Raw genomic sequence first — 13,751 nt, forward strand, 5'->3', positions numbered from 1 at the left:
GATAGGACTTATGAAGTGGCATCCAGGCTCAGTGAAAAACTTTGCTCTCCACCCCATGCTAGAGTCTCCACTGATGCCGTATAAGAGTGGGCAATAATTCAGAATGACAGTTATACTTGTGCTGGCTCAGCTCATGCTTATGTTTCTTGCTTGACCAGGCACTGCCTGTGATTCTCAAAGTAGTGTGCAGACAAATTCTGTCTTTGGTGAGAAATCTCTATGGCCTGTAACTTAAAAATTATCTTTTCATTCTACTTGGGAAACAGTAAAAAAATGGAGAAACCAATCAGGTTTTACGGACATGTGTAGATATGTGATTTTTGTCACTGAATTTTGTCACAGACAAAAATTATCTGAATATATCACTGTGTGTTTGGGAAGGAGAAGTCTAGATTTTGGGGAAAGAAAGAGGAAGAGTGTTTTCCAAGGTGATGGAAAAAATTACAGCAAATTCAGCCCCAGTATCTTATCAAAAATATTATATGTATGTGTCTCCAAACAAGGCAGAATCTGGCCCACAAACATGATCAGTAGAAAAATATAAGTAGATGGATTTATTTTAAAATAAGTGAATCTAATTGTCCTGGAGGAAGAAAAGAAAGCAAACCTTTGAGCAAAGAGATGACTTGAAAGTGTAACCTACATGTCAAGTTGTGTGAAAACTCACACCACTTTACAATAGATGATCCTAGAAGAGACGGTGTAGACCTTTATTTAGCTAATTTGACTGGATAGCAGGTCGGTCATGCACTGTGATCAGCAAATCAAAATGTAAGATGGAGTGATTTAAAACACTAAGGGATTTGTTATAAGAAGGGATAATGTCCACATTCTGGAAAGTACCTTTTCTAGTACATCCAAGATCACTTGTGTTCCACAGCTGTGACTGAAAATCCATCTCTCCCTGGTCTTCTGTCCAACTCCTGCTTTTCAGAGTGAAAAATACAAGCCTGAGAAATGCAGTAGCAGGATTAGTAGCATTGCAGGATTAGTAGCATTACAGATTAGTATTTCCTCTGAATAAGCAGATCTCTGTATCATTTTGAATTCCCTGCATGAATGAGTTGGTGTGTGTTTTCCATGCTGGACTCTACCATCCACCCATCTTGGCCTTGGTCAGATGGTATTGCATTTGTGGGAAGACACCTAGAACCTTCTGAAAAGGTGATGAGGACACAAATTGTCTTGATCTTCATGTTTCAATCAGAAAAAGAATGTTCCTGCTTGCACTTCCTAGCATTTTCTTGAGTATTTCTTCAAAGTTATGGATAGAAACAGTCCCCTCAAGGAACTATGCGAAGTGAGAATGCCAGTCATGTTTCTGTTGGAAAAACAAAACAAAGGAGTGTTAAGGGAAGCCAGAAGCTGCTTCTTGTAAGATCTGAAAACATCTCTGGTTTTGCTGCCTTGAGCAGAAAAGAATTATTTTATTAACTCATTTATTGAAGTAAGTGCAGGGCATCTACTAGCCTTCCTCTGCTACTTCCAGTGAACTTGAGGCTGTAGCATTCACATTATAAGGAATTTTTTTCTAAATAGGAGAAGAGAGACAAGTTAGGAGCAAATCAAAGGTATTTATGATCTCATGCAAGTCCGCTGCAGAAAGAGAGAAAGAATCTGAGATCATATCCCTTTTCTGTGTGCCATATCATGAAATGGGCCAAGTTTGGGCCTGGCTTCATATGAGTGTCCTACCCCTTCATCTGTCCATCTGTGTGCACATCTAAGAGCATGCCATAAAGCAGTGCCAGTCCATGTACTTTACCCGTTACAGATCCTGCCTGAAAGATCCCCTGGCCACTATGCCAGCAGGAATGGGAAAAGATCAAAACAGAAGGGATGAACAGTGAAGGTGTCTTCCATTACATGCAGATAGAGCACACTCTGGACCAGAAACCATCTTAGTTTGACATAGGCATACTGGAGTGTCTCTAGTGTAGGTCCTCTAAAATGATGCAGGGCTTGGAGCATGTGACATACCAGCAGAGGCTAGGAGAGATGGGATTTTTTAGCCTTGAGAAGAGAGGTTTCAGAGTGGAATCAGTGTGTGTAAATGTGATTCAACATGTAGAAATACCCGATGGAAGGGAGTAAAAAAAGGGAGACAGACTCTTCTCAGTGGTATCTAGTGAAAGGAAAAGAGGGAATAGGTCCAAACTGAAATACATGAAATTCCATTTAAACATGAGAAAAAACCTTTTTCACTATGCAGGTGTTAAACACTGGAACAGGTTGCCGAGGGAGGTTGTGGACTCTGTCTTTGAGATGCTCAAAATCCAATTTGGCACAGCCCTGAGCAACCTGCTGTAGCTGATCCTGTTCTGATTGGGGACACTGTATCTCCAAAAGTCCATTCCAACTTAAATGAGTCTTCTGTGAATCTCTGAGATCCGTTCTGGGTACTGTATAAAAAAAAAACCCCAAAACCCAAAAAAACTCTCTCATTTTCCCTATTCAGTAGTGTACAGGAGTAGAGCACTTCACAGATTTCTGAACTATGACCCTACTGCACATGGGGCTTCACTCATGTGAAACATTTCCTCACTTCTCAGTGGTTTAAATAGATGATGAGAGATAAACGTGTACAGTGTCTCAGCATCTGCCCCTGAGCCCCTCTTCGATGTGTTCCTCCTTTGCCAATATTCTGTGTAACAGCTTGACCTAGTTGGGCGCAAGTGGGGCTCCCTGCTGGGTCTAACAGGTATTTATGCCAGCTAGGTCTGGACAGGGGTAGGTGCTGGTCCTCTCTGAGGTTTGTATATATCAGCTGGCTGAACAGGAGCCAGCAGGGTGCCCAGGTGGCCAAGAAGGCCAGTGGCATCCTGGCTTGTATCAGCAATAGCGTGGCCAGCAGGGACAGGGAAGGGACTTTACCCCTGAACTCGGCACTGGTGAGCCTGCACCTCGATGACTGGGTTCAGTTTTGGGCCCCTCACTCCAAAAAGGCCATTGAATGACTCGAGCATGTCCAGAGAAGGGCAACGGAGCTGGTGCAGGGTCTGGAGCACAGGTCTGATGGGGAGCGGCTGAGGGAACTGGGGGGGTTTAGTCTGGAGAAGAGGAGGCTGAGGGGAGACCTCATGGCCCTCTACAACTCCCTGAAAGGAGGGTGCAGAGAGGGGGGATGAGTCTCTTGAACCAAGTAACAAGCGATAGGACAAGAGGGAATGGCCTCAAGCTGCGCCAGGGCAGGGTCAGACTGGCTCTTAGGAAGTATTTCTTTGCAGAAGGGGTTGTTGGGCGTTGGAATGGGCTGCCCAGGGCAGGGGTGGAGTCCCCATCCCTGGAGGGGTTGAAGAGTCGGGTTGACCCAGCGCTGAGGGATCTGGTGGAGTTGAGAATGGTCAGTGTGAGGTTAATGGTTGGACTAGATGATTTTCAAGGTCTTTTCCAACCTAGATGATTCTATGATTCTGTATGCATCCCCAGCTTAGATCTCTTAGCAATCTTTCTGTGGGGTACTGCAACAAGTCCTGCTGCTCTAGACCATAAAACTAGTGTTTACAAATCCTCTAAATCTTCTTGAGCAGCCACTGGGGCAGCATAGTAGGAGAGGAAATACAGACTTTGCAGAATTTCTTGGTTGCTCTCAAAGAAGTCCAGTTAAAGACCTTTGGAAAAGTCCTTTTTCCCTTGTTGAAGTTTTCCCCTGAGTTTCCGTAGCCTTTCAGGCAGGGCAGCATCTCCCCTTGTCCTTCTTCCCCTCGCAGCAGAGGTGAAACCTTGCTCCTTGCACCGAGTGTCCCCCCTGCACCCGATGGACGGCCTGCACGAACTCCAGCCTGTTGCCTTTTGTCACATTTCCCCCACCTGTGAGCGGGGAGGAAGCAAGGCCCGTTGCGATGGCAGAGCGGTGGGGAGCCATCAGCAGCCCGCGAGGCTGAGAGGCAGGCTTTCAGCAGGGTGTCAGAGCTTTCCAGGGCAGGGCCGTTGCCTGGAATGCAGCAGAGTACTCGGGCCTTGGGCAAGTTTAGACAGATGTTGATGCATAATACAAGATGGAGCCTATCACTTGATATCAGTCTCTTCCAGGCAGTCACGGGGTTGGGTGAGCAGCTACGCCATGCAAAACAGGAGGTAATGTAACTACCAAATCAGAATGATTATGGAAACGTTTCTCCTAATTCCCCGTTGTCTGTTCCATTGTAAAGGCATTCCGAGTTGTATGGATGTTGAGTAGGGGGCAAGCACCACAAGGAAAACCGTGGCATTATTTTGGAAAAAGGGAGTGAGGAGAAATTGGAGGGGAGAAATAAAAGATGCAATCTACAGCAGGCCACAATAATGCAACACAGAAAGTCTTGTATAGGAATAACTTCAATATCTTCTGCGTTTGTTCCCTTTGTAAACTGGATCGTTCTTGAGTAGTTCAAGGCGCAGGGCTGGAATTCTAGATTTGTTAGGTGTTGGAATAGGCTGCCCAGGGAGGTGGTGGAGTCCCCATCCCTGGAGGTGTTCAAGAGGCGGGTTGACATAGCACTTAGGGATATGGTGTAGTTGAGATCTGTCAGTGCTAGGTTAACGGCTGGACCAGATGATCTTCAAGGTCCTTTCCAACCGAGATGATTCTGTGATTTTCTTCATGCGTTCCCACCTGCTGGTTCATTGTACAGCCTGAAAACTTGGCTATTCTTAACGGGTACGCCAACCCAAAGATTAAATGTAGAAGGAGCAACATTTGAGTATAGAAAAGGTGACTCGTGTGACACACAGAACTCTGCCTCTTTCCTTCCCAGCTGCCCAGAGCCAGCAGTGTTAGGAATGTGGTGCCCAAGGCAGGCTCCGGGCAGCGGCTTCGGGCAAAGCAGGTCTTTCTCCTGGGGGGGCAGGAGGTCCTTCCTCACGGCAGACCTCTTGTGACCGGGGGCCAAGTGTGCTGCGGCTGCAGGCGATGGGGTGGAGGAACAGACCGAGCAGACCCGAAGGCGAGGCATTACAGTGCCTAGCGATCCACTTAGCCTTGGAGGAAAGCCAAGAACACGGTTGTCCTGGATGGGAGAGCTCAAAGGGACTGGTCTGCCTGCTGGAGTGTGACGGCGTAAGGACGGGTGAGGAGCGAGGCGGGGTGGAGGAGAGCTGTGGAGCCGAAGGGCTCAGCCCTGGAGGGGCTGTGGGGCTCAGGAGGGGGGAGCAGGGGCGAGGGGTAGCTCTCGGCAAGGGGGGCAGCGGCAGAGGTGCCTCCGAGCTGAGAGGCGGGGGAGGCAGAGCTGCAGGGAGAGGGTCAGAGGGGGAAGGATCAGGCCGGGAGGGGGGGTGAGCCGCGGCTCCAGCCGCAGGACCCCCCCGGGTAGGACCCCCCAAGGGCCGGGGGCTGCAGAGCAGGACCCGGGGTGCCGTGGGGAGCGAAGGCGGCCGCTTGCCGGGGAGGGAAAGCCGCGCCCGGGGGGCGGTGGCTGCGGCGGGGCGGGGCAGGGACGGGGGAGCGGGGCGGTGCCGGGCACAGGAAGCGGAAAGCGGCGGCAGCAGCAGCGACGGCGGCCGCCGCCGGGGGAAGGCGGCGGGTCGGTGCCGGGAGCGGCATGGGGCGGCCGCGGGAGGGAGGTGAGTCCGTCCGTCGGTCTGTGCGCCTGCTTGTCGGTCCTGTGTGTGTGCGGCCCCCGCCGCCGCCAGGACACCCCGCCCCTGGGGTGCCGGTGGGGCAGCCTCCTGGGCTCCCGCGCCTGCCGGCCGGGATGGGGCTGAGAGCCCGGCCGGGCTCCGGTGGTGCTGGCTGCGGCCCCGCTCCCCACGCCCGGGGCTCTCCGCCGGGCGCCGGCTCCCGTGGCTGGGCGGAGCGGGGCGGCCGCCGGGCCTCGCTCCCTCCCTCCCTCCCTCCTGCCCGCCGGGAGGCTGCTGGGGCGGCGGGTCGCGGCTGCGATGCCGCGGGCGGGAGAGGACTCGGCTTCCCGGGGGGAAACCCTGGAAGGCCGGCGGGGGCCGTAGGTGGAGCCGCTGAGGGTGGGCAGCGGTTTCTCTGCCCGGCTTCGCCTTCGAAGAAACCCGCGAATGCGCCAGCAGGGTGAGCTCACGCCGGTGGGGAGGCTCCCGGGATCCCTCAAACCCCCGGGCCGTATGAAACGAGCTGCTTTATGCCTCGGGGGTCACTGCCGGGGGAGGGAGGGCTCAATCCCGCCTCTCTGCTGAGGGGCTGGCTTGGCCGCTGAGGTGATGCCCGAAGTCGGGGGCTCGCAGGACCCAGCGGTTGTTCCGTTCCGCGAGTTACGGTGTGTGTGGAAGCTCCGGCTGGCGTGGCCGGGGTTAAACCTGCTCCAGAGACAGCCCTCGAGAGGAGAGTGTCCTCCTGCCTCGGCAGGGCCGGCCTGGGATGCAGAGCTCCCGCTTCTGAGCGCCCAACAGAGGGCAAAGCTGTTGCATTAGCTGTTCGGTTTCGGTAACGGCACGCTTTCGGAGAGCCGCTCTGAAACAACCCTGTCTTCTCGTTTAGAAGGCTGTCAAGGTTGTAAACTAACTCTCTTACGCCGAACGCTCTGACTTGCAGGGCTACGAAAGCGTGAAGGACTCGATGGTGGGGTTTTTAGTCTGAGGAGGCGGCATTAGCAATGGTCTGACTGTTCTACAACTCCCTGAAAGGAGGGTGCAGAGAGGGGGGGACGAGTCTCTTGACCCAAGGAACCAGCACCAGGACAAGAGGGAATGGCCTCAAGCTGCGCCAGGGCAGGGTCAGACTGGCTCTTAGGAAGTATTTCTTTGCAGAAGGGGTTGTTGGGCGTTGGAATGGGCTGCCCAGGGCAGGGGGGGAGTCCCCATCCCTGGAGGGGTTGAAGAGTCGGGTTGACCCAGCGCTGAGGGATCTGGTGGAGTTGAGAACGGTCAGTGTGAGATTAATGGTTGGACTGGAGGATCTTCAAGGTCTTTTCCAACCTTGATGATTGTGTGATTCTGTGTTTGAAGCAGTGGGGTTTTTTAGCCCTGGGTTTGTCAATAATGAATTGCCCACAAGATCTTTGCAGCCGTAAAGAGTTAAGAAGCTAAGTCACAGTGGCTGGAAGACCAAGTTAGGATGTTGCACTTTCAGTAGAGAAACCTTTTGTAATTTATAGCCTTTAATGCTATGGCTAAAAATAAACTTTGAAAGTAAGGTACAGGTACTGCCTGCTTGGATAGGCAGAGTCTGAAGAGTCTTGTATGAGTCTTTCCCCTTTTTGTTTCAGTAAGGCTGCTGGGCTTTAAATGTCAGTATGGAAAACTGTGTTCCCGTGCACAGTCCCAGGTGCTCTAGTGTCATGAGGGTGAGGCTGCGATACCCTCTGCTGTGTGGCATGTCTCTGGGGTTAAGAGGTGCCCTTGAAGATCTAGCAACACGGGAGACGTATGAGCGAGGAAGCACAAGCTTTCACCAGCCTGGGGGGTTGGCCGCCGAGGTGTAATTTGCACGATAGGCTTGAATGGTTGTGCTTCAGAAACTCGGAGGGTGCAGTTGTGGTTCCTGGAGTGGGCAAAGGACATCCTCCAGGGAGGTGCTTCACCAGTGGGTTCCACGCAGAGAACTTCCCAACTTCCAGCTGTGTAACAGGGGGGCAAGAGCTTGGGGCTTATTGCTTAGAAACACCGCTTGCTTGGGTGGTGGTTTTGGCCAGGCGTTTCTGTTGTCAACTGAAACAGCCTCGCTATGTTTTCAGACCTGTGTTGTTGCACGTTCTGATTAAACATGCAGGTGGATTGTTTCATTAAACCAAGTGACTTTTCTTTTTGAAATATCCATGTCATGGACTAATGGTTTTCAGCCTGGGGGCTGGAAATTCCCAGGGGTCTATGAAATCTTTCTAAGAAGCCTCTGAGAAGCAAAAGAAAAGAGAACCTATTGCTAGAGGGCTTGAATTTGCTGACTACTAAACATTTTTTTAGGATGAGGGGCTTGCAAATCAAGAGCCACCGCTGTAGAGTAAAAGCCCTGTTTTATATATATATATATATATATATAAGGGCAAAATTAACCTTATTTAATGACATGCAAATATAAGTAGAAAGCTTTTAGGAAAAACCTTGTTTCCCAAAGCTGGTTGGCCGTTAAAACTGAAAGCCTTGGCTCTGCAAGTAGATTAGCATGGGTGAACTTCTGTCCTTACAGATCAAATTGCTGGATTGGGGCCTGCTCAGGAAATTCAAAAGCAAAAGGTTCCAGTGGCATTGCTCATAGGTCTTACTATATATGCAGTTGAACGTAGCAAGTTACGTAACTTCTCGTTTTTCTGAAGTGAATAATAGGAATGAGCTGCAGCTGTTACTGTGCAGCCAGGTTAATGCCAGAGTTAGAAGTCTTTCTCACTGCTTAGCCATCTCTTAATTATTTTTACTCTTGAACCCTAACGCTATCCCATAGCTTGGTGCTTGGAGTTCTGCGTGTTTAATTTGTAAAGCTCTTCATTTCACTAAACGAAGAAAAAACTTGGTGCGATAGCTCATGGGCATCCGTTACCCTGTAGACAGCTGGTGAGGCTGACAGCCTACGGAGCTGAATGTGCGCACATCCTCATGGACACTTGTGGCTGCTTGTGCTCCAGATGGCACTTCCAAATATAAGTAACTTCATGAACTGACTGGTAAATCAACTCTAATTGATTGCAAGTTTTAAACAGAGTAAGATTGAAACTACACGCAAGGATTTCAAAGCTGAGATGCTTTGGAGTTATTTGCCCAACTTCACAGGGGAAAATCCATCGGGAAAGCATGGGATGTAAGAGTGCTCTTCTTTGCGTTTGCCCTCTTTGATTTAAAGATGTAACTTGCTCTTTTAAATTTCCCTTGGGCTGAGTGCCAAACTGTGCTCCCTTGAAGACAATCACAAAGCGGACTTCATTGGAAATGGCATTGGGCTCCCAGCGTGGAAAATAGCAATTCAAAAGAAGTCTTTTTTTTTTTTTGGAGATTTATGACCATATGAAAAGAGGGAGTTACAATGAGTTGTGTAGCTGCGTAGAAACTGTAATTACAGTGATCTCTGTGGTATTCAGGGGTAACTACATTTCTCCACTGTCAAGCAGGATGCAGCCATCCTTCCTGCCAGAATAGGGTCCCAAAATTTCCTCTGAGGCATCCTTAGCACTGTTTTCCATCTAGTACTTGGCATCTTTCTGTCACTGGTGAGTAAGGGAAAGGCAAAGTGAGAGTGCCGGCCCTACTGGGAGCAAAGTGCTGGGTGTGCAGTTACACAATTGCTGTGGTTGGAGCGGAGGAGGCATTCCCATCTCTCCTCTAGCTGTTTGCTTGTGCTGCTATTCACCCTGGTGTTGGTTTTGCTGTTTGGGGCTGTGCTGTGAACTAGGTCACGGAAAGGACCCGAGACAAAAGCATGGCGAGGGGGAGAAAAGGGACTTTTTGTTTTGTTTTCCAGCGGTGCTGTTTGCTCGCTGAGAATTGTGTTGACACAACCAAAAGTGGTGAACCGTGGTGCGGAGGTGGAAGCTACTAACACCGGCTTTCTTGTCAACACCAAAATACAGTGCAACCGTACCCTTGGGCTGAAGGAGCTTTCTTTCACACGGGGCCAGAAGCTCTGCAAACAGACCATGGAGACACCAGAGTCCTGCGAGATGTAATGATCTTTTGTGAAGCCGTTTCAATTGGCTAAATTGGTCTCTTGATTCACACTTGTTTGTGGAGGAATGAGGCCCCAGATGATGGGGCTGCTTCTTTACGCAGCACGGTTGTCCTTGCCCAGACGGGTAGGGTAGGAATCATCATTAATAGTGATTTAGCAGTGGAGGTCTTAGCCTGGATATGGTTGTGCTATGAAGGATACGTGTACAGCTTGTCTTTTCTAGCTTTGCTCAGGCTCTAGTGGTGGGCACTATTGGGTTGGTGGCTAATCCAGGGTTAACTTCTGTCCATGCCATTGAAAAGAGCTCCAACCCGGAGAAGCAGTTTAATATGTTCGTTGTCTTCTGGTCCCCTCCCTACCTCTTCCGTAGTAGTTCCAGAATCTTTTCTGCCAGAAGGCTGGTCCCCTTCCTGTTCTAAAGTAGACCAGGAGGTAGGTAACCTGCTTGGCTATGAGGAGTGTATGTTTGGACTGTGCTCCTTCCTCCTTGGTTTCTTCATCTCATCCTGCTCAGGCTGGGAGTGGTGTCCAGCTAGCAGCCCAGGCCAAATCTAAGAAGCCTTCTTGACAATCAGCCTTGGTTGGGCACCAGACAAAGCCGGTGGTCTTCTGCTTCTTCCAGCTGAAATTGGGCGGATATGTTTTATTGCCAGCAGCCCTGTAACTGCCTTGGCAGGAAGATCTATTTAGCCACCGGTGTGTCCTGCAGCTGGGACAAGGAGGTGGTGCAGAGTCCCTGAGTTCATTGTACTGCTTTTGACAAGAATTCAGGAGACTTAACATTTTTGGGGGGCCGCCCTGTTGACTTTTCACAGAGCTGTGTGAAAACTGTTGCTCATGTTTACACAGAAAACGAAAGTTGGCATGATCCAGCCTGCCCCGACGTTCCGGTGCTGGTCTTCCCACGAGTCTGCTTTCTCTGCCTGGTGCCCAGCACTGCCTTGCTTCACCCACCGTCAAATGGGCGCTGCTGCTTCACGGTGCCTGTTTAGGCAGCCTCTGAATTTCCACAGCAGCCTCTACCTGCTGAAATGTTCTCTCACCTCTCCTGAGAAGTGTGACCCTGTGCTGCTGGGGGTGAGAGGGGTCAGAAGGGGAGCTCTGTTCCCAGTCCCTGTCTCAGCTCTGATTCTTCTATCTGGGAGTTGGGGGGGGGAAATTTTTATGTGGTTAGAGGAAAAGGCTGGGAGTTGATGCTTTCCTAGACGCCTAGGAAAAATGCGTAACCCTTACTGATGTATGCTGGCAGCTCTCCTGCTTTTCCTATTCCTGTAATGTTGTGGTATGTATTTGTGAGAGAGTGATGGTTCTCAAAGGGACTCCAGTAACATCACAGTCAGTGGTTTAAGCCTATAATACTTCTTACCACCTTTTATCCAACTGAGGGTGTTCCTGGTTTGTAATGTCTAATGATTGCAAGGCCTGTGTAGCCATCTCCTTTGTTGGTATCATAGCGCTTTTTGAAGGTAGGGGGGTGCTGACCTCACCCCCATTTATTGGAGAAGGACAGAGACAGAGGAAGGATTTTTTTCTGTGACTGCCTAGCAGGACAGAGGTAAAAATCAGCTTTAACGAGTTCCAGCCTATTGCTGGAGCCATAAGCTGTGTATGAGTCTAGGGAGTTAACGAGCGGTAACATCATGTGTCCCAGGCTGGGGGATTTTTAATTCCTGTTACAGTAATGATGCCATTTTCCAAACTGCCCTGCCTTGGCTTTATGTTTTGTTGTGTTTAAATCCATCCTCATTCCTCCCCTCTCCAAACTGGGCCTTACGTTCCCATCCTTATTTGTCCTTCCTAGATTCTCTGCTGCCTTTAAGGAGCTTTCTCCAGGCACGATGCGTACTTAGAGCTTGGGAGTTCCTGTACACAAAAGGTCCTCCCCGCCTTCTCCTCTCCAAGAGCCCTGGCAAGCGCAAGTGTTGTGCAAATACCTGCAGCTCCCGATGCAGTGGGAACGCTTCTGTACTTTGTTGCAGATCGCACCACCAGCCAAGGAGCCCTGTGGGGAAGAGGCTTCGTTCTTTGGCACGGCTTGCGTGTGGTAGAGCTCTGTGCTGGGTTACGAGCTTTTTCTGGAGGTGTTAGTGGAGGAATCTTATGTCTGGAAAGAATAGTTGGCCAAGTATGAAGCCTGATTTCTGTTGCTGTCCCTCTGTGTTTGGGGAGGGAGAGGGCTGAAAGCAGTGGTTACTGTTTTATTGCTAACAGCTTTGAAAACTGCTGTGAGCAGAAAATAACGGAGGGATCTAATTTAATTTTAAAGCGGTCTTTGCCCGCTCTGAACGTACAGCATGGCTGTAGTCCTGTGTTGGCTGGAGGCAGCAGTCTGGGCAGGAGGCACGCGAGAGTGCTCCTGCGTGCCAAATGCTGGGCTGTACCAAGGTACCTCCATCCCTAGCTGCAACCCCTCCGGCTGCACCTCTTTGCTATTTGCATGCGTTTCCCCAAACCGGTGACTAACTCCCCTCTTCTCCGTTTCTCTTCTCACCTAACGCAGGATGTGGGTTTGGAAAGCGGGATGGTGTCTCCCCTTCTTCCCCACAGGGTTCAGGGGTTTTGACCTGTCACTGCTGGGAATTGTTCTGATGTCGCCCTGCTCCTGTTCCAAAAAACATGAGTCTCTTCTGCCCTTTACGGATGGCACTTAAGCTTCTGTTCCGAATGGAAGTACGTTGTAAGAAGCGCTGGCCCATATAAGCTAGATGTGATCTCTAATCAGCTCTCCCCAGTGTTCTTAGTATGTGTATATATAGAGACAATTTTTAATAAAATTCAATTCATCAAGGCCCAAATTAGCTTCTGGAGGCAAAGGTTACAAAGAAAGGGAGGTGCTCACAGTGCCATTGATTGTATAGTAACTAATGCTTGTAAAATGGGCACACCTTGCCGTTGTGAAAACAAAGCAGGTTCAGACATGGTGGTCTGATCCTCTCCTGCATTTCTCCTAGGAAAGTCACCCTCACCCCCCCTTCCCCCTATATATAGGCTGTAATGCTGCTGTTCTGAGTCGGGGGGTATTTGGGCTGCGTGTTACACAGGTGGAGGTGTGGAAACCAAACCCCGTACTTTTTCTGGGAGTGAATTTTTGTATCTAGGCTGCTGAGCCTTCTCCAAGTCACCGTCTTTTCCAGGTGACTTAAGACATTTCTTCTGGATTTTTAGATGAATGGGCTAGACTTTGCAAAACAGACATACGTTTTGTTTAAAGCTCTACAAATGCGTGTGTTTCACTAGACTGGAAAGAGATATTGGCCGGGACAAGCTTGCGAATTGAGAACAGCATGATGAGTGGTGACATGTGGCCAGGGTGAGGGAATTGCTGCAGTGGGAATGATGTCTTGCTTTGCTTAGAGTGCACTTCCATGCCTGTTTCTCTTCCCTTAGGTCGATCGTGAGAAGCTGAGCACCCTCCCTCCCCTCCCCGCTGGTCAAATTCCTTGTAAGTGAAGCTCACACGCTGTCTGAGGACCAAACCTCACTGATGACTGGGAAGCAAAGAGTACCCAGGAAAGCACTTTTACCACGGACTCCACCTCAGGAGCACCAGGAACTCATCTTCTAAGTAAAACCTGTGCCCCTTCTGTGCAGACCCCATGTCTGCTGCAATGGATACAGAATCAACATACTCGGGATACTCCCACTACTCAGGTCACTCCAAAAAAGCCCACAGACAAGGGTAAGGAAAAGTTTATTTTTAATTACTTACTGCTCTAAGCTAGGATATGTCCTGTGGGGAAAAAAAATTGTAAGCCAGGATGAAATCAGTGGGGCCACAGCTCTGGAGGAGATACATGTGGAGGGTCCTCATGAGGAGACTGGAAGCAATAATGCTGCTTAATTTAATTATATTCAACCTGTTGGATGCACGTTGGGGTCATGTATGGCCAGAAAGATTGGGATGGTGCCAGCAGAAAGAAAAGATCACTTTAACTCTGCTCTTAAAGTGCAAGGGAGTAGAGTCTCTGGGGAGAAGACATGCCAGACTTCCTAAACTGATAATTGCCAGTTGTTTTCTCTTCTGATGCTATTTCTTTATTGTGTAATAATGAAGCTTCCTATCTCTCCACACCATCCTCCTGGCTACTCTGTTGCTGGTGTGTTGTTTTTTTTTTTTAATAGAATTAGAGTGGTACTTGAGTCCACGAGTTCTTTATCAGCATTGATTGGATTAGAAGTCAGGCTTTTCTGAACTTGAATAGCAAGTCCTCTC

At 49.7% G+C, this 13,751-nt stretch overlaps 1 protein-coding gene across 2 annotated transcripts in view; it reads left to right on the forward strand.

Annotated features, from left to right (window-relative positions):
- Window positions 1–5,453: 5,453 nt before the first annotated feature.
- VANGL1 (VANGL planar cell polarity protein 1) overlaps window positions 5,454–13,751 on the forward strand; it is a 47,211-nt gene continuing 38,913 nt past the window's right edge. For both annotated transcript variants that reach the window (XM_074808652.1, XM_074808662.1), the window contains exons 1-2: window positions 5,454–5,541; window positions 12,926–13,217. In XM_074808652.1, coding sequence (XP_074664753.1) covers window positions 13,135–13,217 — 83 coding nt within the window. In that variant the 5' untranslated portion in view covers window positions 5,454–5,541; window positions 12,926–13,134. The remainder of the gene's footprint in view (window positions 5,542–12,925; window positions 13,218–13,751) is intronic.

This window comes from Strix aluco, chromosome 2 (genome assembly GCF_031877795.1).
Source record: "Strix aluco isolate bStrAlu1 chromosome 2, bStrAlu1.hap1, whole genome shotgun sequence".
Lineage (NCBI taxonomy): Eukaryota > Metazoa > Chordata > Aves > Strigiformes > Strigidae > Strix > Strix aluco.